This window comes from Photinus pyralis, unplaced genomic scaffold (assembly GCF_008802855.1).
Source record: "Photinus pyralis isolate 1611_PpyrPB1 unplaced genomic scaffold, Ppyr1.3 Ppyr1.4_LG6, whole genome shotgun sequence".
Classification (NCBI taxonomy): Eukaryota; Metazoa; Arthropoda; class Insecta; order Coleoptera; family Lampyridae; genus Photinus; species Photinus pyralis.
Window position 1 is genome coordinate 8922993 of NW_022170663.1, and position 24603 is coordinate 8947595.

The window sequence follows — 24603 nt, forward strand, 5'->3', positions numbered from 1 at the left end:
ATGGGTGGCCAAAAATTCCAATATGACGAAAGTGGAGGAACGTTTTTTTACTTTTTGCTTTCCTTTTTAGCATTAATTTTAATACCTACCACTTATTATTATTGGCCAAGGAAGAGAAAACCAGGTTAGAATTTTCATGTTATACTTAATACCGTTAGTTATCGCCAATTGTGGGCTATCTTTTGGTATACTTTAAGCAACAATTTTAGAATATTTTTTGGTTGACTAACCTTGATTCTATAATCTTGCGTGCTTAGGCGGAAAGTCTTGCAGATAGTTGTAATCGTGTCATTCTCTTTTAGACCCTGAAGAAGAATCGAAGGAATGTCGATGTCCAGGATGCGTGAAGAAGAAAATGTTACTCAAATCGGCAGACTCGTGGCGAGGGCCGAAAAATTTATTCTTAAAGATTTTTATTATCGGAGGATGGCTGGTGTTGGCGCTCTTGGCGTATAAAGTGTCTCAATTTGATTACGAAATGGCCAATTTTGATCCATTTGAAATTTTGGGAATTTCGCCTACCGCTAGTCAGAACGAAATTAAAAGGGCATATCGCAAGTTGTCTGTTATATTACATCCGGACAAGGAAACCGGCAATGAGAAAGAATTTATGAAATTATCGAAAGCTTATCAGGTAATTGGTTATTAAGCTTATAAGTAAGTAGGTAATTTGGTGTTAGTTATGGCCACATGTAATTATGGAGGAGTTTCTGATAGGGAAATTAGAAAATGCCAGCAAACATTCAGTATTGAATTGCAGCCGTTTATAAAAGGACCAGTATCTTTGGGTCTTATTCAAAAACCTTCCAAGGAATTTCTCTTGGAGAGTTATATAATAGCAAATAGAGGAGCCGTACGTAGGACCTGCGCGGGGTCAAATAACTGCAATCACAGTGACCAACTTTCAACTGTCGGGAAGTTGTGACACGTGTGGTGTGTGAAAGGGGAATCTGCTGGTTTTGCTTTGCACACAGGCACTTTTTATGTAGTTTTTATTTTGTTTTTTCTTGTTTTTCTGTTAAAAATGCCAAACGCTCTTCTGCAAAATTCCAGTTTGTATTGGAGTTGTAGGTTTGTCCACAGTTTTAAACACAAACAGATCAACCCCTACATTATTGAAAAGTATGCATGTCCACCCTCCTATTGCAAAGAGAAAAAAATACTTTGCTTAAGAACGACGTTATGAACTTTAAAGAGTTTAGCCTTTGTACTATTTCTCTTTTTTTATGAAAATTATTTCGATGCCTCAGATTTCGACTTACAAATGTATCAAACTGTTACCTTTGGAATTTTTTATCGTTCATAATATCAAAAGTGCTAGCCTGTGGCCACACACAAAAGTTTAAAAAGGGTTAAAAAATTCAAAAATCTGTTTTTTTGATTACTTAAACCTTTTTTGAATAAAAAAAAATCTTTTTTGAATAGGTATTTTGAATCACTGTAGGTAGCGCATCTGCTGCTTTTAGATTTTAAGTTTGACGTTTTATCTCCATTCAACCATCATCAACTTTTTGTTTTCTTATGAAAGTCATTTTTACTTTTAGTGTCATTTGATAAAGAATTTAAAGAATTTTTTTCTGATTTCAAAAATGTAAACCTCACTATCTTTTAATAAGAAATAGTGCTATTGATTCATACAAACGCAAGAAACTACGTACTTACACCACCCAAGATAAAGTTTTCTAGGCAAAAAAAAGATATTTTAACAATATTAAAAAAATTGTGATGTTTACATTTTTGAAATCAGAAAACAATTTTTTATCGAATGACGCAAAAAGTAAAAATTACTTCCATAAGAAAAAACCAAGTTGATGATGGTTATTCGGAGACGAAACGACGGATTTAAAATTTAAAACTAGCATCTTGTAGAGGGAAAAAAGTGGCCAATAATAATGTGTTATTTATTTTGAAAAAACTTTAGTAAGAAATAAAATCGTTTTTGCAAAATTTCGATTTTTTCCGGATATCTCCGAAAGTAGTCGGAATTTTTTCAGTTTCAAAACTGCATTTTGTGAAGCGTCAAAGTACGCAACTTTGCCAAATTGAAACTACCTACCTATATCTTACAGTTACCGAGATCCCAATGGTGGCCCTCGAATTTGAATCAGCCTGTATATACAATTCTCGCCGTGGTAGGGGGAATGGTATTGGATAGGAAGAATTCTACTTGCACGGCACTCGCGTTTTCTCGGAAGTTCAGACTACTGACTTCAAATCACTCTAATTTACCACATCCAAACCATGAAAGGGCCTTGTGTCTGGGTTTCGTGACGTTGTTGGTATCATCTATCACCCTATTTATGGTTTAAAATTGGGATAAAACAAGTTCTTTTAACTGTGAACGGTACAAAAAGTCAAACCATTTCATATACATAAAATGTACGTTTGTCAATAAGTTAACATACTATGTATATTCATGATGATCTCTTTTAAAAATAATAATACTCGCTAAATACCATCTTTATTTATCTGTCTGTTTGTCCGTGTGTACTTTGATCAGAAACTGAAAATTCTATACCATGTTTTTAATAAGCTTCATCTCCATGAAAATGCAAAATCTCGTATATTTGTTTAATCACGTTCAAAATTCAGACTACATATACTTAGGTAATGTACAAATATGTCAAAACCGTACCAATTTCAATGTGAAAACATCTAAACACATTACTTACTTGTTAACATATTCACTTGATGCATTGCAGAAAAACAAGTCAACTGTCATGTCTCCCATTGCAGGTTTGGAAACTGTAAATTTTTACGAACTATCTTTAGAAAGTATTCGCCCATTTCCATACACTGTTATAGGTTTATGTAATGCTTAATTAAAAACTGATTGGGGTTTTCTTAATAGGCGTTGACAGACGAAGAAGCTAAAAAAAATTGGGAAAAATACGGAAATCCTGATGGGCCTGGCGCAATGAGTTTTGGTATAGCGTTACCATCGTGGATCGTCGAGAAGGAGAACAGTATTTGGGTCCTTGGTTTATATGCGTTAGTATTTATGGTCGCCTTACCCGTCGTCGTAAGTTTATCGTTACATGCTAGCGGTAAAATTTTAATACTCACTTTAGGTAGGCACTTGGTGGTATCGTAGCATACGATTTTCTGGAGATCAAGTGCTTCTGGAAACCACGCAGGTTTACTATTACTTTTTCCATAAAACGCCAAACATGCCATTAAAACGTGTTATAATGATCTTATCTGCGAGTCCCGAATTCGATCGTAAACACAACTCGGAAATTATAGAGAGACAATCTGATAATGAAGAAGTACCTCATGTAAGTAGTTCACTTGGGTATGTTACTGTTTCAGTCTACTTTTTTTTTAGCTGATTAAGAAGTTACCCAACCTAAGTGAGAAGAATAAGGAACGCCCTCTTTGCTTCGGTTATAGTATTAAGGCCAGGGCGATTTTACACGCACACTTATCCAGAATTCCACTCAATCCGAGTACATTAGAACAGGATCGTAGGTATATCGTCGCGAAATGCCCGTACCTGATACAAGAGCAGGTTAATTGTTTGAATCAACTGGTCTTCCTAGCATATGCACGACGAAGTATGACATACTTACAAGTTACATATAAAAATTATTGATTTCGTATTTACAGTTCAAAGATTACCTAGCATTGAAACTATAGAAAATTGTATGAAACTGTCACCAATGATTGTGCAAGGCTTGTGGGATTTCAAGTCTCCTCTCCTTCAATTGCCATATATCAATGATGAAAACCTGAAGTACTTCTTGCATAAAAAGGTGAGTAACGAAGACAGACAGTAGGGAATATGCATGTAATTTTTTTAATTTTTTAATCGCTTTTTTACATCGTTCTAACCTAGTAAAAAGAGTAAACACTGTTAGAACAATTCAATTTAACTTGTAAAATAATATTTAAAACGTTTATTTAAAGAGATTTTCAGTTGTAATAGCTATTCAGACCATGGAAAAAGCTAAAAAACCATTTTATAGGTATTGTCTTGTACAAAAGTGCAAAAACACTATTAGAAATATTCCCGATAATGTGTATTTTGCAGTTCCAAAAGGACGACTCCCAGAGCGTTCTCAATTTTTTTACAGTTAGTGAACCCTAAAACACATATGAAAATATTCAACCTTGGATAGTCAATAACATAAAAACGATGCGTTTTTTCCGTTTTTTCCTAATTATGTATCCACTCAAAGTTATAGCAAATTTAATAAGCTTTCATTTTTAGGTACAAAATTTTTTGCTATAGCATACCTTTTCCACGTTGTAAGCAAAACACTATAAAATGGGACCTTCAAAGCCGCTCTCACTCTCCTCCCCCCTTTAGCACAGACGGTAGTCAGGGGACTTTACTTTATGTTGATTAGGGAAACGTCCCTTACACAATTCTGAAGGAACTAGTAATACATGAATTAGTTCCTCTATTTTTCCTATTCTGACTGGGCTATACCACAAGAAATGTAAATCTATAGTAGGTGAATGGAAAGCTCTTGGAAAGACCTACATTAAAAAAATACGTCCAAATCCGAGTTCACGAGAAATCAGCTTTTGACTTCGGACTTGTTTTTGACACAACAAAAAATGATTTTGCAAATCGGGTCGCGTCGAACGATTCTTTAAAGGGTGAGCTTTTTAATGCTTCTATTTTACCAAAATGTATGATTTTTATTAATCAGAACGCCAAGGGCCTATTATAGAGTTACCTTCCTTGTTATTTCGGGAGTTATTCAATTTGTTAGTTAACTAAAAAAAATTACACAGTCCATCAATTTGCAAGAATCATCGGGACAATTTCTGGAAATGGTTGTCTTAGGATTCCACCATCTGTAAACAAATGTAGAACGCTCTGGGAGTCACCCAGTTTAAAAGACCAAGTATCGTTTTGTAAATTTGTTTATTTAATTATGCAATAACTATCAAATTTACAGTGATCGGGTTTGTCATATTGTTTTGTTATCAAAAGAAGTGACCAAATACGGTTTTTCAAAAAAATCGGATGAATTTTACTTAGTAACAACCAATTGATCATCTTCGGGATTGCTTTTTTATATTTTTCCATAAAAAACAATAACATTTGAAAATGAACGTTTCATACCCATTGTATCTTATAGAAAATTCAATTCTAAACCAATTCATTTCTGTTCATTTTTTCCCTTAGAGTAATAGTTAACGAGATAATTGAAGTCAAATGCGAAAAGAAACGACATCTTGCCATTTTTTCATCGTTTTTTGTTTATACATAACAATATATTCCGGGAGTTTTCGGCTAGTGGGACTATGGGTTTCGGATTCAGCGGATGTTTTTACATAGAAGACACTTGATTTCGGCTCAATCTGCCCAAACTGTAATTTGACTGCACTAATATTGAATATTGACACAACAAATGCGATCGCGTGGTATTTGACGTCACTTTCATTCGTCCAATAGTGAAGCGTTTCGCAAATTTGAATTTCGTTCGCTTATTTTGCACTTTTGAATTAACATTTTTAGCAATTAAAAACAAACTAAATAAGAAACTAATGGTTTAAGTATAATGTCAGGACAATAAATATTTGCTGGAGAAAGAATCAAGTAAATTTAAACCACATGCATATTCCCTATTAATGTTTTCCTTTGCATAAATGCGCTCAAAATAGCGTTGGCTTTGGATGTTAAGTAGGAAAACATTAAGGCGGCTAGGGACAGGCCATTCAAAATTTAAGCTGCGCCTACGCAAATAATTATATAGGCAACCAATCGTGCCATTCGACAAGTTTCACCAGGCATAAGCTACCTGCAAATGACCTCATCTTCCTACAATAAAACCAGATTCCAGACCCTCATTAGCGGCTATTCAACAAAAGTAACTGATTTATGGAATTTCAACTTTCTCCGGATGTTTTACAGTTTTACTAATACTGGAAACCTTTGAATAATATAGAATAGGAAATCAAAGCTGAAAGCTCTACATACCTATATAAAAATATTACTAATGTAAGACATCATTCCTACTTACTTCCTATATAGGGATTTACAATAATGACTTTTTGAGATTTGGACTTGGGTAATGAAGGGAACAATTTCCGAAACAAGAAAAACTGGTCTTCAATTTTTGTGGTTCATAGCACAAATTTATTTAAACAATTATCACATCCGAACAAACTACGGCCCCATAGATTTCTAAATTTATATGATAACGATTTTCACAGGTGCGCGGATGTAAGAATAGTACTTTTCTTCGATTAGATGAACAGTTTTCGATATTTCGCATGGCTTCCGCAATGTAGCCCGGTATTTGCTGCGTTTTCAACCTTCCCCCATTTATCAAATTATATATCTGAATTCTGATCTAATTTACAACAAAATAAATGACTCATTTTTCATTACAAAAAATGTTTTGATAGATTTTCGGAAATTTTCCAATTCCAACACGACATTCGCCTGATGCTTTACGAAAATAGTTTATTTGGCTAGCCGTCAAACCTACAGTGGAATTATCAAAAGCATAGGTAGATTACAAAATTATCAAAGTCCTCGTGTGGGATCGAAGAGAGATCAGCGCATTTTTGTGTGGCAGATCAGTATTGTATTAGCCACCATCAAAAAGATCTTATCGCAAACTAACACAATCCCTTTGTCGGTACCCGCTTCCGATGTCCCGTTCACCCACAATTCGCATTTAGATGAATTTTGCTAAAAACTCTCCACAAAATAGTTCTCAATTTTTGGGGCACTTCTCATAGCTCTATTAGCCACACGAGAAAGAGAGATCGCGATTCGAGCTTTCCGAAACAAAATTCGCAGAGGAAGATACCTTTTGGGCGCCCTAAGTCAACTACCCCTCGCAGACGTGCGCCTTGTAAAATGAGGTTAATTTTGTACCCAGGAAAAAAACAAATTTTCGCCACGCAGTTGTTGTGTCCGTTTACAAGATCTTTCCAACGGCACCATTTTGAAAACAATCTGAAATGTGGTGGCCCCCGCCAAGATCTTACTGATGGTGGAGTAAAACTTCAAACGTAAATTGGGGATGCACGGGACGTCGGACGCGAGTACTGACGAAGGGAATGTGGTAGCTTCGACAAGATCTCACACGAGGACTTTGACAATTTTTTACTAACGACATGCTGAAATAAAAAATTATCACTTGTAATACTACTTGCTATTTCCGGAAACTTTTCGAGCTCACAAATATTTCAACTTTCGCAAAATATTCGTGAGCAATAAAAAAATTCTATTCAAGCACTGTGGTATTCGGTAAGAAAATTTCACACCATAGTGACCCTCAACGAAAAAGTGACGTTTTATGTCAAAACATTATTACCTTTTTACGTCAAAAAATTGACGATAAATTCCTTGGTTGCCATGGAAATGTGACACGAAATCCGCATTTCATTGGTCGACAAAATTGCTGGTTGAAATTTTCGTTGAGATTTGTCACCTAAAGTATGTAAGACACAAGATTATCAATTTTTGTATGAACAGTTTTTTAACAGAGCTGCTAGATTCAAGAAGGTGCCGACAACAAACAATTCTTTATGTTTATCTATAATAGGTACATCGTCCAAATTGTACATAATTTGGTGTTATGTAATCGATATTATTAAATTGCTTTTTTGATAAGTAGGTAACAATACACCTACATAAAATGTATGAAAAAGATGTATGAAACGGGTCTAAAAAATTAAAACGTTGTTACTCCTGAATATTACATTTATTGATGTACAATATTTTTTTAATTATCAGTCAATTATCGTTGGTACTAATAGACGAATAAATGGAAGGCATTGAGATTCTTTTGTTACTGGTCTAATAGGGTCATAAACCATTGTATATAAGTATAATGGTCATTAGGTGTTAATATTTTCCAGGTAAAAGTGCTACCTGAGTTGCCTATCGTCATTGTATGGAAGGTATTGCATTTCTTCCGTCGCTATATTTTATATAAACTTTTGAGTAAAAATTACGTTTTATTTCATAATTTGAAGCAGTTCGTAATATATTTTTTTAATCCACTTAGTTACTAGATAAATTGTACGGATTTACTTTTTAAATATTCCAGTATTCGCGTTCTTAGTAAATTCAAGATTATCATTTATACACGACTTAAATAATTTTATCAAAAAAATAAATCGCTACATTTAATGACTTTCTATATCTCTATCAATTTCCGATAAGACCTCTAGTTAGAATTAATATTTGGGCTTCAAAAATTACTCAAAAGTTTCGACTTTTATTGCAAATTTCAGTGACCATTGTGTGTTGCCTATCCTCTATCCCTAGCCTCCTTAATCTTTTGTGAGGATATGAACCGAGATATGAACCCCTCAGTCAGCGGCTTCTTTCTAAGGCATCTGACATTTTTGGACTCCGCCCACTTGACTAGCATGTCATATGCTTTAAAAAAAACTTTTCTCAATTCTGAAGTAGTGGAAAATGGACATTATGTGAGCCAGAAATAGTCCAAGATCCCACATAAGGTCAACTTTCGTCCATCTGTTTACCTAGTGAAAGACATTTTTTAGCAATCTTAATGTGTAAACAAACACATTGAAAAAGAGTTGCCTAAAAAATTAAGTCAAGACTACTCTTAAATAAAATTAATGTAACTAATATTTCTGTCTGCTTCTATCACATGGAGAATAACGGTTTTAGGTATACTAGTAGAGCGAAATCGGGCCAAAAATGTGACAAAATTGTTTTTCGAGGTATAACAAGATCAGACCTAGTAGAGTATGTAGATATTATAATTATGCATCCGAAATGGTCTTTTACAACATTTTCCGGTGGTCATGACATTTTTTATAGTAAAAAACCACTCAAAAGTGTCTTCATAAAAATTAGAGATTTACCCCGGAATATCTCGGCTCCCGCACGAGATATTGCTATAATTGTTTCAGTTCTATAATGCCAAATAGTAAGCGCTTCTAACTATGCTTATTACATCGAAAACATGATATAACTACATTATGATAATTGTCATCAAAGTCGATAAATCGATTATTGAGAAGCATAAACTTCACTCTGCGAGAAACTATCAGCCTATCACTAAAATTCTTTCACCAAAAACTTTTGGTGACTATCAGCTACATTTCGTCCGATACATGTATAGAGATTCCTCAAATAATAAAAAAAAGTTTCTCGCAGAGTGAAGTTTACGCTTCTCAATAATCGATTTATCGACTTTGATGACAATTATCATAATGTAGTTATATCATGTTTTCGATGTAATAGGCATAGTTATAAGCGCTTACTATTTGACATTATAGAACTGAAACAATTATAGCAATATCTCATGCGGGAGCCGAGATATTCCGGGGTAAATCTCTAAAAACATAAATTTTTATGAAGACACTTTTGAGTGGTTTTTTAACTATAAAAAATGTCATGACCACCGTAAAATGTCGTAAAAGACCATTTCGGATGCAGAATTACAATATCTACATACTGTACTAGGTCTGATCTTGTTATACCGTCAAAAAATTTTTTCCCATTTCTAGACGACTTTTTTGCCCGATTTCGCTCCACTATACCTTTACTTTTCATATTACTCATACACCTATAGGCGATTATTTGCCAAATATGAATTGATGCTTTGTTAACTATTATACTTCTATGGTATTATTTGGTTATAAAATCAATGATCTTTTAGAGGCCAATAAAGTCGTTACAAGAGTTTGCGCAATTAAAAGCGGAAGAACGAAGAAACATCCTCAGAAATTTAACAACGGAAGAATTCGAAGACGTAATGAAAGTGTTAGGCAGAATGCCGTACATCGATTTCCAAGTTAAATGTGAAGGTAATCCATCCTCTGTTCCGAATTCTATTTATCTAATTCAAACCAAATTTTAGTAATCGACGATGAAAATCCCACCGAGGTGACTGCAGGTGCTATTGTAACGGTCACTGTGACCTTAATTAGGCACGATATGAGTATGTTATTCGGAGATCAGACGGTCCCCGAGGTCCAAACGATAACAGAAAATGGTGTTGAAGCTGAACCAAAAGAGGCGGGTGGGGATGCGGAGAATGAAAACGAGTCGGTTGGGAAAAGGCCGGCCTGGATGAAACAAAAGAAAGGTGGTTCGAAAAAAACGACCAAGAGGAGCAATAAGCAACAGAGTAAGGTTGCTAATAACGTTGTTAAGCCAAAGCCGGAGGAATCACCAGTGGTCGAAAAAGCTAAACCCAAAGAAGAGAAGGTGAAAGCCAAGGATGACGAGAGTGAAGATTCAGATGTTAGTGATTTAGAAGATACCAATGATAACGCTGATAGATCTTCAGAAGAAGAAGTGAAATCGGGGGTTGAAGATGATGATCAGGTAATCTCATTGTGTAGTTGGATATCGACTGTTTAATTGTCGTTCAAGGAGTGGGAGAAGTTTCAACAGAAACTTCATAAACGAGAGAAAGTACTGGAAGGCAGATCCAAAGTTTCCCACACGGTGCATAGTCCCTTGTTCCCCAATGATAAACAGGAGCACTGGTGGACATACATCTGCGATCGCAAGTCTCGCACATTACTCACCGCACCTTATCATGTAACAGATCTAATCGATAAAGAAGAGTGTCAGCTAAAGGTACTTGCTTTATTCATTGTATCGGTAGGTGAAGCTAATTAGTAATCTTTTAGTTCACAGCACCCATTTGGACAGGTGTCTATACAGTCACAGTGTGCCTGAGGTCAGACTCGTACATTGGCTTTAATCAGCAAAAAGATATTAAGCTGGATATAAAAGAAGCTCCTGCGGAGATTACCGAACATCCACAGTGGGAGTTTGAGGATTCGGAAGAAGAAGGACCCGCAGAAGATGAGGCGCACGAATCGGAGTACACTACAGATGAAGATTTTCCCGAAGAGGACGACTGAAATGCAGAGAGGTTTATTTATAAATAAATACAATGACATTTACTATTTGATATCTATAAATAAATTATTTTGTGTAGTTTTTATGTTTTGCAAAATCGATTGGTGTAAAAACAATTTCTAATTATGGTTTATTATTTGGTGTTTCTTTTGTTATTCCTTTCAGTTGTGACTAGTACGTAATTTGTAAAAAGTACTATTAGATATGCAAGGTTTAATACAACAGACCTTAATAATATTATGGGAAGAATTAATTTTGTGCTTTTTATTCATGACAACCCATATATCCAAAAGCTACTGGAATGGTAAACGATTTTACTACTTCGGTAAAAGAAAAATGTTTTTGTTCGCTATTTCTGTGATGGGGAAGGGTCAACATCTTTTGCTTTGAAGAATTGAAATTATAACTTTTCTGCTTTTTAAATAGCCGTTTCTGATTTTGATATTCAATTTCGACAACAAATTGGCGTGTTCACAAACTGGAGAGAAAATATTTTATCATATCTGGGTGAAATAAGCTAAGGGATGCAAAGACAACCTTACATGCTCTTTGGAAAATCTGGTACTGTAACGGCAACCTTTTTTTTTCTTGTGGATATTGTAACTTGGGGTGACAGATGACTACTGAGAGCAAACACAGTTTGTGCAATGATTAGTAAATGTCTGTTACCGCAATTTTCTGTTTGCGTAGAGTCGAAGTCATACGGCCGTTGAGCAGTCCAATCTATTTTTAAGCAATTTTTCAAATTGTTGACAAAAAACAAACAAAGGTTTATTAATAAACGTCCGCCATTGATTTTAAAGTGATATTAGAGAGAAAATAACAGGGGGCTAGCACATTGACAGACATTTTTTGTTGTCTACTCGCTTGGTAGCATATGCAGTGATATTTACATAGGGATTTACGTGTATTGTTTTTACCTACGTCTACTTTTAAATGACAATTCAATTCATGTATAAAAAATCGCATAAGCCGCAGTGCAATTGTCACTTTGACAATGGCAAAAGTTACCTATAACCACTCTGTGCCTATAACTTTTACAGTGACAAACGCACTATGAAAGTATAATACGTTTCCTATGAAGCGTCTGACGCAATGCACCGCCTCAATAGAAAGCAATGGATGGAACCTCAGAGGAATATATTTATTCCTCTGAGGATGGAACCATTTCTTCTTATTGATCACAGCAAACCTTATATAAATAGCTGTGTACCCACTCCAGTTTTTCTATTGTAATGATTCTGTCATCTTTCTTGGGAATTCGGTTACTCCATTAGGTAACTCTGAAAAATATATTCTAATACCTAAACCTGAGCAGACAGCCGTATGCTTCTAAGGCCGTATATTACTCTGGAGAGATGCAGAGGCTGTTATTTTATTGGTCAGGAGTTCCACATTTGGTAGGGGATATGCATCAAATTGCGGAGTAGTCAACTACAAGTCTCTTCTTATCGCGATCATTATTGACTGCATCAATCACCCGAGTCCTCCAGGCGAGTCACTCTCCATTATCACGCTCTCTGAGAGCATCAGGGTTATCTCCGGTATTATAAATGCCGAATCTTAGTTGGAAAAACTTTGTAGTTACAGAACAGATTTAAATATAGTATATTTAAATAAATAAATAAAATTTACATATAGTTTTTACCTTTCGCTGTTGAAACCCTTGGACCGTGGTGTACGGAAGCTATGCAATTTGTAAATACTTTAGGAAAGAAATTGAAAAATGCCACAGGTAGAGCACCGTTCAAAAACATTTCTTATTCAAAAAATTAGTCTGGCCATTCAGCGCGGCAATGCCGCTAGTATTATGGGCACTTTCCCTTCTACAATATCTTTAAACGAAATTTTCTTCCTTTCTTAAATCTTAAAACCTTTTTTTTTTATTAAATACATGTAAGTTATATAAATAAATAAATGGATAAAAAAAATTTACATATAGTATATTTAAATCTGTGGTTACAGGCTGATAGGTGCCCGAAAAGTGAGGTGCATCGCCCTTAGCGGGGGCAGCGGTGCAATGCACGCAAATGTTATGCCTGTCCGTGTGGCGCAGTTCAGTTGAAACTGGAATGTGGTGCTAAGAGTCCCTGGTTCGAATCCGGGTTCGGGCATGGATGTTTGTAAATGAATAGTGGCCAGTGGGTTGGGTTTGTAGAGCAGCCTTGGCTGAAACTCCGCCCACTCAAAAATAAAAGGCAAATAAATAAATATATATATATATATTGGAATGCATCGTTAGAGCTAATCATGCGCAATTAATATATCACATCACGTCCTTTAAAATGGATAGTTTTTGATTTTTGTAAACGTGGTCGTACGTATCAATTAGGAAAGCTGCAGTTCTTCTGTTCGTACATCAGCATCATACGAGATTAACTATATCCACTTGTGGAAGATCTTTCAAATTCATTGATGAAGTTTGATCTATTTAAAAGTTTTGACAATAACTGAACTACCGGATTTTTTATTAGATACAAAAAATATACAATTAAAAAAAGAATCATAAAAACAAAAAAAAGAACGTTGCTGGGATAGGTAATACTAATACCATATAATACTGATTGTCAGTAATGGGATAATGTACAAGTTATACGATCGACGTAATGTTAATAATAATTTACCTTTCAACTTGAATGGAGTTTTTTTCAAGACGGATCTTTATAGTTATAAACAAAAATATTTCTTTAATTCTCTCGTATGCATCATCATTTGATCAGTTATAGTTACTATAGTTCAAAGAGTATGGATACTCTTTGTTATACGTGTATCTAACAAGTGAGGAGCGAACATGAACTTTTTGGTCATCAGTTTTTAAAGTTAAAAAAACAAAACTGACAGTTTTGAAAGCAAAAAGAAAAATATTGTTGTCAGTTCTTATGGAAACATCAGATAGGCGCGCATAGCGCTCTACAGTGATGTAGGTACCTAGTGCAAGTGTTGTTTTCCATTTAAGTTAACTGACGTAACATTTATAGCGGTAGGCTACACCTAACATCTGTGAAAAACTGACACTCAGAAGCCATCCTCTGTCGTATGTTTTTTGCTTCTACTTAAGTAGGTACTTGTAGTGTAAAGTAATTTAATTTCCCACTAATGTTTATTATTTCTTGGTGAGCTGATTAGGTATACATTTAAAACTGTTATTGGGTTCTTGGTACTAAACCGTGGTATAATTATACCTTTCCTCTTGTGGACAATTAAATTTTGAGGCTTATAGAAATAACATAGGCAGAGAATTTCACGTAATGGGCACAACATCTTTCAACACATACTTGTATAGATACTCGGTTTCTGATTTTCCAAGTACATCTTGCAAATCACTTAAAGTAGCTAACCCCACTTTAAAAATCTTCTCAATAATTCCGGCCTTCTGCTTTTCTATCAATATCTTCACAGGATGCTGACCAATATTATTACAGATGGACGGATCAGAATGGATATCCACTAACAGATTGACCATATTCCAATTTGACTTTTTTATACTGTATAACAGAGGCGTATTTCCATAACCGTCTTGTATGTTAACATTAGCCCCTTTCGTCTTGAGGAATTTTATTAACTTACTTCGGTTAGATTTCACACGATGAAATAGCGCAGATAAATTACCCAAATCCACCGCATTTATATCCGCCCCTTTGTCTAAAAGCCACCTTACCACGCCATCATTTTCAGTTCTGCAAGCGGCCATCAGGAAGGTTGCGGAGAAAACGTTACACTGATTTACATCAATTTGCCCCGATTTCATAAAATACCTCAATATATCGGAATTCCCTTGCTTTATCGCATGCAAAAATGGTGCATTACCGAACGTATCCGTTAGTGTAATGTCTGCACTCTTACTAACAAAAAAATTAAAGATCTCGGTACCTTTGTCATTCTTGATCGCACGTGCTAAAGGTGTAAGTCCGTGATGATCTCGAGTGTTAATATCTACCCCGTGGTCTAACAATAACTGTAATATTTCTTTACTTGATGTTATATGCAAACCAGTTTCTTTAAAACCGTTTGTAATTTGTGCCAAATGTTTCCTGGTCTCTTTATCTCTTTCGCGTTCTAAGATTAGTTTCAAATCCTTAAATTTATTAAGAGCGCAAGCCTCAAGAAAGGCATCTTTTTGTTTGAGCGACTTTCTAATTTTTGCGATGGTTTCTGAAATAATGTTATAGCAAGATGCATTCTGGGAAATTATCTCCAAATGCTCTTCGATGGTGTGGGATGTAAACAGTGTTGATAGAAGTATTATTTTTGTACTTTCAGTTGAGAGAAAGCTCATTTTTTCCAAAAATAGTTTTAGCATATCAGATTTAATGTGATGTTCATGAATGTTTTCAATGATTAAAAACAGCGCGGTTTTCTGATTGTTATTTCTCTTAGAAAGTAATTCTGTAAAGGAATCTTCAGAAGTAACTTCCATTAGTAGGCGTCCAACCTCGAAATCCAACCTTTCCTCTACAGCGGTATGGAAGAATGTGTTGCCGTCATCACAAACTAATTTATTTTGTTTGAGCGACTCACTAACTGCGTCCTTGCATGCGTTTAACACTGTTACCGCAATTTTGGCACTTTGCAGATGGCAATTCAGAAACATCCTAATTCCTTTATGCAGTGGTCTCACAAGAATATGCGCTATGAAATATTTAACGTCCCATACGTTATTAGCCGCCTTATTTTCCAACCAAAGATAGATGAAATGCGCTACGAAGTAATCCCTGAGCGAGTCATGGAGAAACGAAATGTCGCCAACATGATTCGACTGAACTAATCCCACTTTATTCAATTCTTGCATGAAGTCGTATTCCGAAAAGTTCAATTCAATATCGATTAATCGTTTAATTGCCAAATTGTGCAATTTTTCGAAAATGCCGAAAACGGTAAACTGCTTTAATATCTTGTTGTCCGGAAAATTGTTACGTTTGAAGTAAATATCATAGCGGACTTCAATTAGCTTTTGGTAGGGAACTAGAATATCGTTGAATTGGAGTAATTCCGTAGAGGGACTGATTGAATTGGGCTTCATAAGCTCTGCCAATATTCTTACGTGAAGAGGAATAGCTGTAACAGAATGCTTGTTTATAAGGAGTGAAATTAGTTTGCATAATAAGGGATTAATTAGTACGTCTGTATTCATTGATGTGAGATTTGAATTATTTGAATTTCCAGATCTCTGCCATTTTGTTGCGGTAAATTTGAATTTGTCAGAGAGCGATACGTTTGTGTTTCTTTTTTCAATTGCTTGACAGACGGATACCCGATTTCTTGCAAATTTATGATTGATTTGTCCACAAACTTTAATACTACACTGCATTATCACGTACAACGTATTGTACGACTTCAATAGAGGTATGATTTCATTTTATATTCGTCGTATGGCGCTTGATGGCTTCATTTGGCGTCTACTCTACCATCGCGCACTATAGACCGTGAAACGAGACCAATTTATAACTACTGTGTTAACAAAGCTTGCTGAAAACTACCCGTTTTCTTTTGGGTTTTATATTTCTTTTCACGATACAAATTAAATAATTGACATAACTACTAAAAAATGCGTATTTCTCCTCTTTTGTTTTTACAACCCTGATATATCCAATTTACAACATTCTCCCACCTGTGACGTCATGACATCAATGAGCGTCGCACACAAACTGAGTTCAATCTGACAAATATACGTAGTACTATAACTATAATTACGCATGCTAACTAAAACTGAACAAAACTACAATCTAAAGAAAATTGTACATTCATTGTCTGTACTTCGCCGGCTTCCGCACTTGTCGGCCGCACTTGGTACGTAACTCGGGTACTCTGCTTTGAGCATTTTAGTGCTCGTCACTCCCGCACTGTCACTTTCGTCGCTCACTTCTTCGCTGTCTTTTTGATGAGAAGTATCAACTTGCAGTTCTCCCTCAGGCTGATCGACGTTGTCCTCCCCTTGCGGTTTGATGCTTACACTATCCACTTCCAGTGGGTACAACCGCTGGACGGGCCTCAACAACTGCCCGTTCGCAGTATCGATTCTCACTACCCGCACAATTCCGTCTTTGCCGGGGATTAGTTCCACTACTCGGCCTAAAGGCCAGTTTACGCGTTTTGTTTTTTCGCTACCGACCAACACTACTTCGCCAATTTTAATAGCCCGGGTGAGTCGTTTTTTCAAGGCGATTTTTAATTGTCCTAGATACTCTGATCTAAATCGTTGCCGTAAGTCATCCCGCACCTTTTGCGCATGACGGATTTTCCGATCCAACGACTTTCGATCAACACTGTCACAATCAGTTACTCCACTTGCGCGATTGTCTCCTAAAAACATCGCCGGAGTCAAGGGAGTAGGGTCTGAGGGATTATTATACGAATAGGTTATAGGCCGCGCGTTAATTACAGCCTCGCAATCACATAACACTGTGTTCATGTTCTCATAATCGAGACATGCACTACCCAAAACCTTTCTCAACAAACGCTTTAATAACCCAACCATTCTCTCCCAAAAACCACCCCACCATGGTGCACTCGGGGGGTTAAACTTCCAAGTAATTCGTTGTGCATTCGCGTACCGATCAATCTTTTCCCATTCTACCGACGTTAGGCTGCTTTCGGCGCCTACGAAGTTGGTGCCGTTGTCACTATAAACAGTCTTTGGCCTTCCACGTCGCGCGATGAACCGTCGGAACGCTTGTATAAAACTCGCGGTCGATAACGACGAAACCAGTTCTAGATGGACAGCCCTGTACACCGCGCAGGTAAACAAACAAACCCACGCTTTTTCACCGCCCCTCAAGAATAACGGCCCAGCCAAATCAACTCCAGTAATCTCAAAAGTTTCTGCGTCACGAACTCGGTCGATCGGCAACGCCGGAGATTTCACTACAAAGGGTTTCGCGTCCTGCCGTTTGCACACAACGCAAGACGATATTACCGCGCGCACTCTTCTCCTGCCTCCCAAAATCCAGTATTTCTCCCTAAGGATACTCAACAGGTTTTGTGCTCCCGCATGACAAGATTTTACATGTTGGAGCGTTATCAGACGTTGAACAAAAACATGCTTTCCTGACAGCAAAATGGGAAATCTAAAATTTTCAGCGTCTGGTCTATTCGAGACTTGAGTTCTAACACGTAGCAAACCGAATTCGTCACATATTACGGTTAAACCATTTAAAGCGTCATTTCTATCTCCAAACGATTCCATCTGGCTTATTTTCAAAATGAGGTTTTCGGCCGTCTGTAGTTCCTCCACCGAAAGAGCTTCCATCCTTACCGTCAATGTTAATGGTTCTTTGATTTTAGCGACTTGTCGATCTGCCGCCTTTTCCTTCAATTTTTTCCTAACATTATTTTTGAAACGCAGCATCCCCCCAACTTGACGTACTATTCTCTCGAAATCCTCAAATAACGTAAAATCTGAACTAGCTAAGTTCTCAGTAACCATCAAGCTCGATACTGTTGATTTCGTCCTCTCTGCAGTGATTTCATTCTCGTCATATGCGACTGGTTCCGAAGGCCATTCTGCCGGCTCATCCCTCAGCCATGATGGCCCCTCCCACCAACGTTTTTCGCACAATTGTTGCGGTGTGCATCCTCGGGAAGGCAGATCAGCCGGATTTAAGTGCCCTGGCACATGTCTCCATGAATCGATCGCCGAATTCTGACGAATTTCATTGACCCTATTTCTCACAAAAACCGTCCATTCTTCTTTTCGTCGTATCCACGAAAGAACGGTAGTGGAGTCGGTCCAATAAAAACACTTTCCGTCGCCTTTTAGGTCTTTTTTAACTGTGTCACACAAACGAACACCGATCGTAGCGCCCAAGAGTTCCAGTCTAGGAATGGTAGTTGGCTTGATAGGCGTGACTCTCGATTTTGTCGCTAGGAGATGTATTTTTACCTCTCCTTCTTGCTCTATGCGCAGAAATATCACTGCGGCATAGGCCTTTTTACTCGCGTCTGTAAATACATGTAGACTCCATGGTTGCGATGTATTCGACTCGAACCCAATCCACCGTGGTATCTCAATTCTCTCCAAGTATTTTAATTCTTCCGCCCATTCCATAAACGCTTTTCTCGTCACCTCGTCGACTTCCTCATCCCATTGCAGTTGTTTTTCCCATAATTGTTGTAACAGGATTTTTGGTCTTAGAGTGACGGGACTGGTAAACCCTATAGGATCGTAGAGTTTCTGAGCGATGGATAACATGAGTCTTTTCGTCACGCGGAACTTTTCCGATTGGATCAATTCTTTGATTGAAAAGCCGTTGACTGTCAATACGTCTTTCTCTCGATGCCATTTCAAACCCAACACAGAAACGCTGTGAGTAGGAGGTTCGTCCAAACTCGTGTGCTCCCACCCTCGAAGATCAAACTTCGCTTCCGCCATTACTTCGGTGGCCTCTTTTATGAACTTATCGAGAGTCACCATGTCCTTTACGCTGGTCACGCAATTATCCACATAGAAACTCTGATTTAACCGCGTGATCGTGTCTTTTGAATAAGAGGGATTCGGTGTGTCGCATTTTTCGAGACATTTTTCTAGGTGATGTTCGATTGTAGCTGCTAACAAAAACGGACTGCTACTTACACCGAAAACTACTCTTCTATGTCGATAAACCTTTTCATTGCCCTGTTTATCAACCCATAAAAATTTTAGAAATTCTCTGTCCGGTTCGTGAACTCCAATTTGTAAGAACGCCTTTCGGATATCAGAAATCACTCCGATTTTAAGTTCACGAAATCGCAGAATTATCGATGGGATCAATTCTATCAAATTGACACCCTTGCTTAAGCAATTATTTAACGACGGTGAAATTTTCGAACACGCTGATGCGTCGAACACCGGACGAATTTTTGTTGTCGAATTTTCCTTCACGACAGGCCTGTGTGGCAGATAGTGCCCTCGTTGATGATCCACCTCCCCAACAACTGTCTCGATTACTCCTACCGATTGCCATTCACAAAAAACCTGGTCGTAGGCTTGGTGTAGTTGGGTGTTTTCCAAATTTCTTAATGTCAAACTCAATCGCCTTTTTGCAATCTCGTAATTGCTGGATAAAGGAGAGTGATCCGCTACCCACGGAAGTCGCACTTCATAACGCCCTTCTCCGTCAACTTGTAGAGTTTTCTCGAAGCACTCCTTTACTTCTCGAAACTCCTCCTCGCTTCGTTTTTTCTCGACAGGATCTCGTATCCCAAGTACGTCGAGTTCCCACAGCGAAGTCACTGTTTTGTCAGAAACTAGACAAGATATTTCCATGTTTGATTTAAATCGCTGGCTGTCTATTTTTCTCATGAGCGTCCATCCGAATACAGTTTCAACCGCTACCATTCCACATTCTAAAACTTCCCTCTTTCCTGTGTAAATATGACCTGCCACGTCTGCGCCTAGAAGTATTTCTATCGGCGAGGAATCTTTTACATCAGACAAAGAAATCCCAATACGTTTCAACTCCTTAATCCACGGTCCATAAAATACCGGCGGAATAGGATGACAAATAGTCGGTTGATCCAATACCTCTACTGTACGGGAGTAATCTCCCTTTACCAACGTAACGTCGTAACAAGAATGATTACGTTCTATTGTTGTTCCACCAAACAACCCATGCGCTATCGTCGCGTGTCTTTTTACTTCAAGACCTAACGCGTCGCTGGTGCTTTTTAGTATATAGGATCTTTGAGATCCGTTGTCGATTAGTACTCGCACGTCACGTTCGCCACCGTTATGTCGAATATTGACTCTAAAAGTTTGCAGAAAAACGTGGCTTGACGTGAAATTCGCGAGATCCTCAGATTTGGCTTGTTCAGGTAGATTAGCCGCTTTCGATTTGTCATGCGCATTATTTGCTTCTGGTTTTGATGCTACTTGCAGATCCGTTAATGTAGAACACATTAAGGGTACGTGCTCCTTTTTACAAATAATGCATTTTACGGTGGCGCGGCATCTCTTGACGCTATGACCACCCCGCAGGCATCGAAAACATGCCCCTTTCTTTTTTACTATATCTTTGCGCTGTTCTAGCGAAAAATTTTGAGCTTTAACACACATTGTACTTTCGTGATTTTTATCGCAAAAAACACAGCTCAAACCATCTTGGACTACTAACCCCGCGGCTGTCGCTATCGGTTCAGCGTTTTGCGATATCACCTTTTTCTTAAACGTAGGACTTAATCTACAGTACGAGTCATTCCCGGATTGTTTACGTACGCTAGCTTTCCCTCCCGAAGAGATACCAAAACCCTCAGCAGCGAGTGCAATGCGCTCCTCGCCCTCTACTTCTCTTTTTAGGAAGGCCATTAAATTGGCTAAACGCCTAGCAGGTTTTATCTCTTCACGCTGAATTGCATCTGATAAATTTGCTATAGACGCGTTCGCGGCCCTTTTGCCACACTCTAAGAAGTTCCTCTGGCAAGCACGACTCAATAAGTGGGAATAACATTGCTGCGCACTTCTCGGTGGTTACGCCTAGCGTCTCCAGCGCTCTCAACTGAGTTTCCAATTTATCGTAGAGAGATACTAAGTCAATTTCTCGCGTCGAAGTCGCGTTCTGAATAATCAACTTCAACAATTCGCGTACATAAACTTCGATTAACAAGTCCTCTCGACCGTACCGCGATTTTAACGAGTCTATAATTTTTGAATAGTTACCGGCCATCACAGGGTAGCTTTCTACGACCTGCCGTGCACGGCTGCCAGCAACTGTGGCTTGTATTAAGTAACTAATTTTATCGATTTCATCGAGTTCTGTATGATGATGAATTTTCACAAATTGTGCCCAAAACGCGAGCCATTCACGCACGTTCCCATCAAATTTTTTAAAATCTTTCGGTAATAAATCTCCTACCTTGTATGTTGTAAAGATTTACCCCATTGTTACCGATGCCACTGGAAGGAACGGCTGCTGTCGATGGCTTGGAGGTTAGGTCGCTCACCTGCTGCTGTAACTCAAGGAACTGTTCCATGAATTCTGCGCAAGTAGCTTGTTCGGCTCCCAGGACGTCTCTGTCGGCCGCCTCACCCATCAACAGCGTTGTTATTTCATCGTCGGCTTTTTGTAAAGTTGAATGCTTAAGCCGCAGCATTTCAACCGCCACCTTCAACGCAACACTATCTATAGGAGTTTTAGTTAATAACCCCCGTAGCTTGTCGGTGGCCCGCATAAAGCTATCACGACATACGTCGCGGTATCGCCTTTGTTGCTCCATTTTTCGCGGAAATCGAACGCACCACTAAAATGTCAATTTAACACAAATATCGTAGCCAAAACACTCAAACCCGGTGTCCTGTCACGGTCGCCATAAAATGTTAACAAAGCTTGATGAAAACTACCCGTTTTCTTTTGGGTTTTATATTTCTTTTCACGATACAAATTAAATAATTGACATAACTACTAAAAAATGCGTATTTCTCTTTTTTTTTTACAACCCTGATATATCCAATTTACAACAACTACCACTGCACTGTATTTTATGTACCACAGATATTACGTAACTTGTTTCCCCACCATAGGATGCATCTTGTCGTGGTGGTGGGGCTTAGTAGTTGCAATTTTCTGTGGTGAAGCTAAGCATCCAAGGCGGGTGTTTGGTAGACTCATTGGCTTTAACCAATGAAATCTGACCTGTTATCTGCTCCAGTATATCTGGGTCAAAGGTTAATGTATCATTGAACTGCTTCATGGAGTAGAGATAGTCGAAAAAATTCTCGACAGTTACTCATCAAACGTGATAAAAGGAATTTTACTGACATGAGCAAGCGACAAAATGGACGAACACAAACACCTTATGTAAAACTATCATTACACCCTGTATATATATTTTCAAATTCAATTCAATTTGGTCTCATCGGAATAAAATGCCCGATCAGTTAATGATCTATTGACACTGGTAAAAAAACATTGATATCAAATACCCTGTATATAACTATCATTACACCGTGTATATTTAAAATGACACAACCAATCACAGTAAAAAATTCATATTCCCCGCACACACTACAAAATGATAGACACTGGGAAATTCAAAAATTCAAATCTCCCGCACTAATTCAAACTTAAATTTACCGCAACAAAATGGCCGACATCGGAAATTCAAATTTACTGGCACAAAATGGCGCAACCATTCACAAATATGAGGAGGATAATGAGATTTTTCCTACTGATATTGATACCGACATGATCAGAAATAAAGGAAAGTAAACTACTAGAAAAAGTTATTTTGCAGAAAACTTAAAAATAAAGACTGATTTATTTACTTACCCAAAAATCTCGAAATCTCTTCCCCAAAGATATTTCCGGCAGAAGAGAGCAAAATTGAAGCATTAGATTTGAGTTCCTCTATATTTGCATTTTCAAAGATTTGTGTACAGCTTTCCCAAAATTTGCTCAAATAGTCAATGACGCTCACTTCCAAGTCACAGGAATCGAAATATGAGGCTGGCACCGAAACTCCATTTTCCAATTCTGATGCTAGATAATTTTGTGTTGTTATCAGAATGTTGGCATTTGCGTTACGTTTCAGAAAATTGATTAGTTTGATGAATTGGTTTCTCGACGCCGAATTTTTGATTTGGTCATAACCATCAAACATAAGATAGATCGGAAGGTTTGTTTTGTAGTTCAGGCAAAATGATAAGACTTGCAAAATGGATTCGCCGTTATTATCACATGGACTCAAAATAAATTGGGCTGCAGAGTTAATCGTAATATCATTGATACAATCAAAGTTAGCTAATTGCAATGGAATTGCGACCATCCAGTGGTTTGGATCGTGGTAACATTTCAAAAACATTTTTTTAACGATTGTCGACTTCCCTTGACCTGGTTCGCCTGATATAATAACTATTTTGTCGTCTAGTATCTTTGCACTATCCACTGTTTTGGGAATCAAATACTCTTGAAGATGGGCAATGCTCCCTTTGGACTGGACCCATTGAATGGCATTATTTTCAATTTTGAAAACATGCGCATTTGTGTTTGCCTCTTCCATGGCATCTACCGCGTTCGACTTACTTTCGCAAAACTTAACATTGCCCCCATCAACTTTCATTTTGTTACCGTAAACAAAAAACTGGTCTGATGTATGCAACATTGTGAATATTTTTGGGTCAACAATTCTTCTGTGAACAATCTTCCTTTCAATATATAAATCAAATCTACAAATTGATTCCAAAAATAGTCTTTCATTTTGAAAACTAAACACGTAAACAATTTTCTCTAAATTATTCAGACATTCACTTTCAATATTTGAACACCTTTGGAACGGCAAATTAAGCTCTTCGATTATTGAAACTTGATCATCTCCACTGTTCACTAATAGAAATAGAAAGTGTTTGTTACACTTCAACACGATATTCTTATAGTCAACTTCCTGATGTTGTTCAATAGTGATGCCATTTAGGATGTTCTTGTAGGGCATATCCAGCACTAAGTACTCCAATGGATATTCTCCAATTAAACTTAGTAAAAGATTGGTAGGTAACAAGTGGTTCAAGTAACTCGATGTTTCCTTTTGTAATAAGGCATTGCCTATTAAATCTCCTATGCTCATAGCTTTTCCACATCGCTGAAAAATGTCTTCTGATAGAAGTTTTTTTTGGCTCTCTTCTTGTAAATCTTGAAATTTAATGCAATGACCCAACCCTTCCACAAACACGGCTGAATCATGATCTAAAAGAAATAAAACATATTCTAATTTTTTCTCTGTGTTCCTTGTTTCTTATATGGACAACCGTCCACTATACCTATACTAACAACTTTAAAGTTTAGGTAGAGTTTGAACTTGAGTGG

The 24603-nt window shown here is 37.3% G+C and overlaps 2 protein-coding genes across 3 annotated transcripts in view; one reads left to right on the forward strand and one right to left on the reverse strand.

The window, feature by feature from the left end:
• LOC116173880 (translocation protein SEC63 homolog) lies at positions 1–11088 on the forward strand. Its single transcript, XM_031491605.1, has 10 exons — positions 1–124; positions 303–634; positions 2852–3022; positions 3072–3278; positions 3329–3557; positions 3610–3755; positions 9618–9765; positions 9819–10288; positions 10337–10546; positions 10600–11088. Exons 1-10 carry the CDS (start codon positions 1–3, stop codon positions 10834–10836), a joined length of 2274 nt encoding a protein of 757 aa, XP_031347465.1. The 3' UTR covers positions 10837–11088.
• The window catches only part of LOC116173879, an 18772-nt gene continuing 4860 nt past the window's right edge, over positions 10692–24603 (reverse strand). For both annotated transcript variants that reach the window (XM_031491604.1, XM_031491603.1), the window contains exons 3-5: positions 23074–24483; positions 12000–15889; positions 10692–11963 (exon numbers count right to left, since the gene is read on the reverse strand). In XM_031491604.1, the coding sequence (XP_031347464.1) occupies positions 14076–15889; positions 23074–24483 (3224 nt within the window). In that variant the 3' untranslated portion in view covers positions 10692–11963; positions 12000–14075. The remainder of the gene's footprint in view (positions 11964–11999; positions 15890–23073; positions 24484–24603) is intronic.

Coding starts and splice junctions, on each gene's coding strand:
- LOC116173880 (XM_031491605.1), top strand. CDS start 1: ATGGGTGGCCAAAAATTCCAATATGACGAAAGTGGAGGAACGTTTTTT. Junction 125..302: donor GCCAAGGAAGAGAAAACCAG/GTTAGAATTTTC, acceptor ATTCTCTTTTAG/ACCCTGAAGAAGAATCGAAG. Junction 635..2,851: donor AATTATCGAAAGCTTATCAG/GTAATTGGTTAT, acceptor TTTTCTTAATAG/GCGTTGACAGACGAAGAAGC.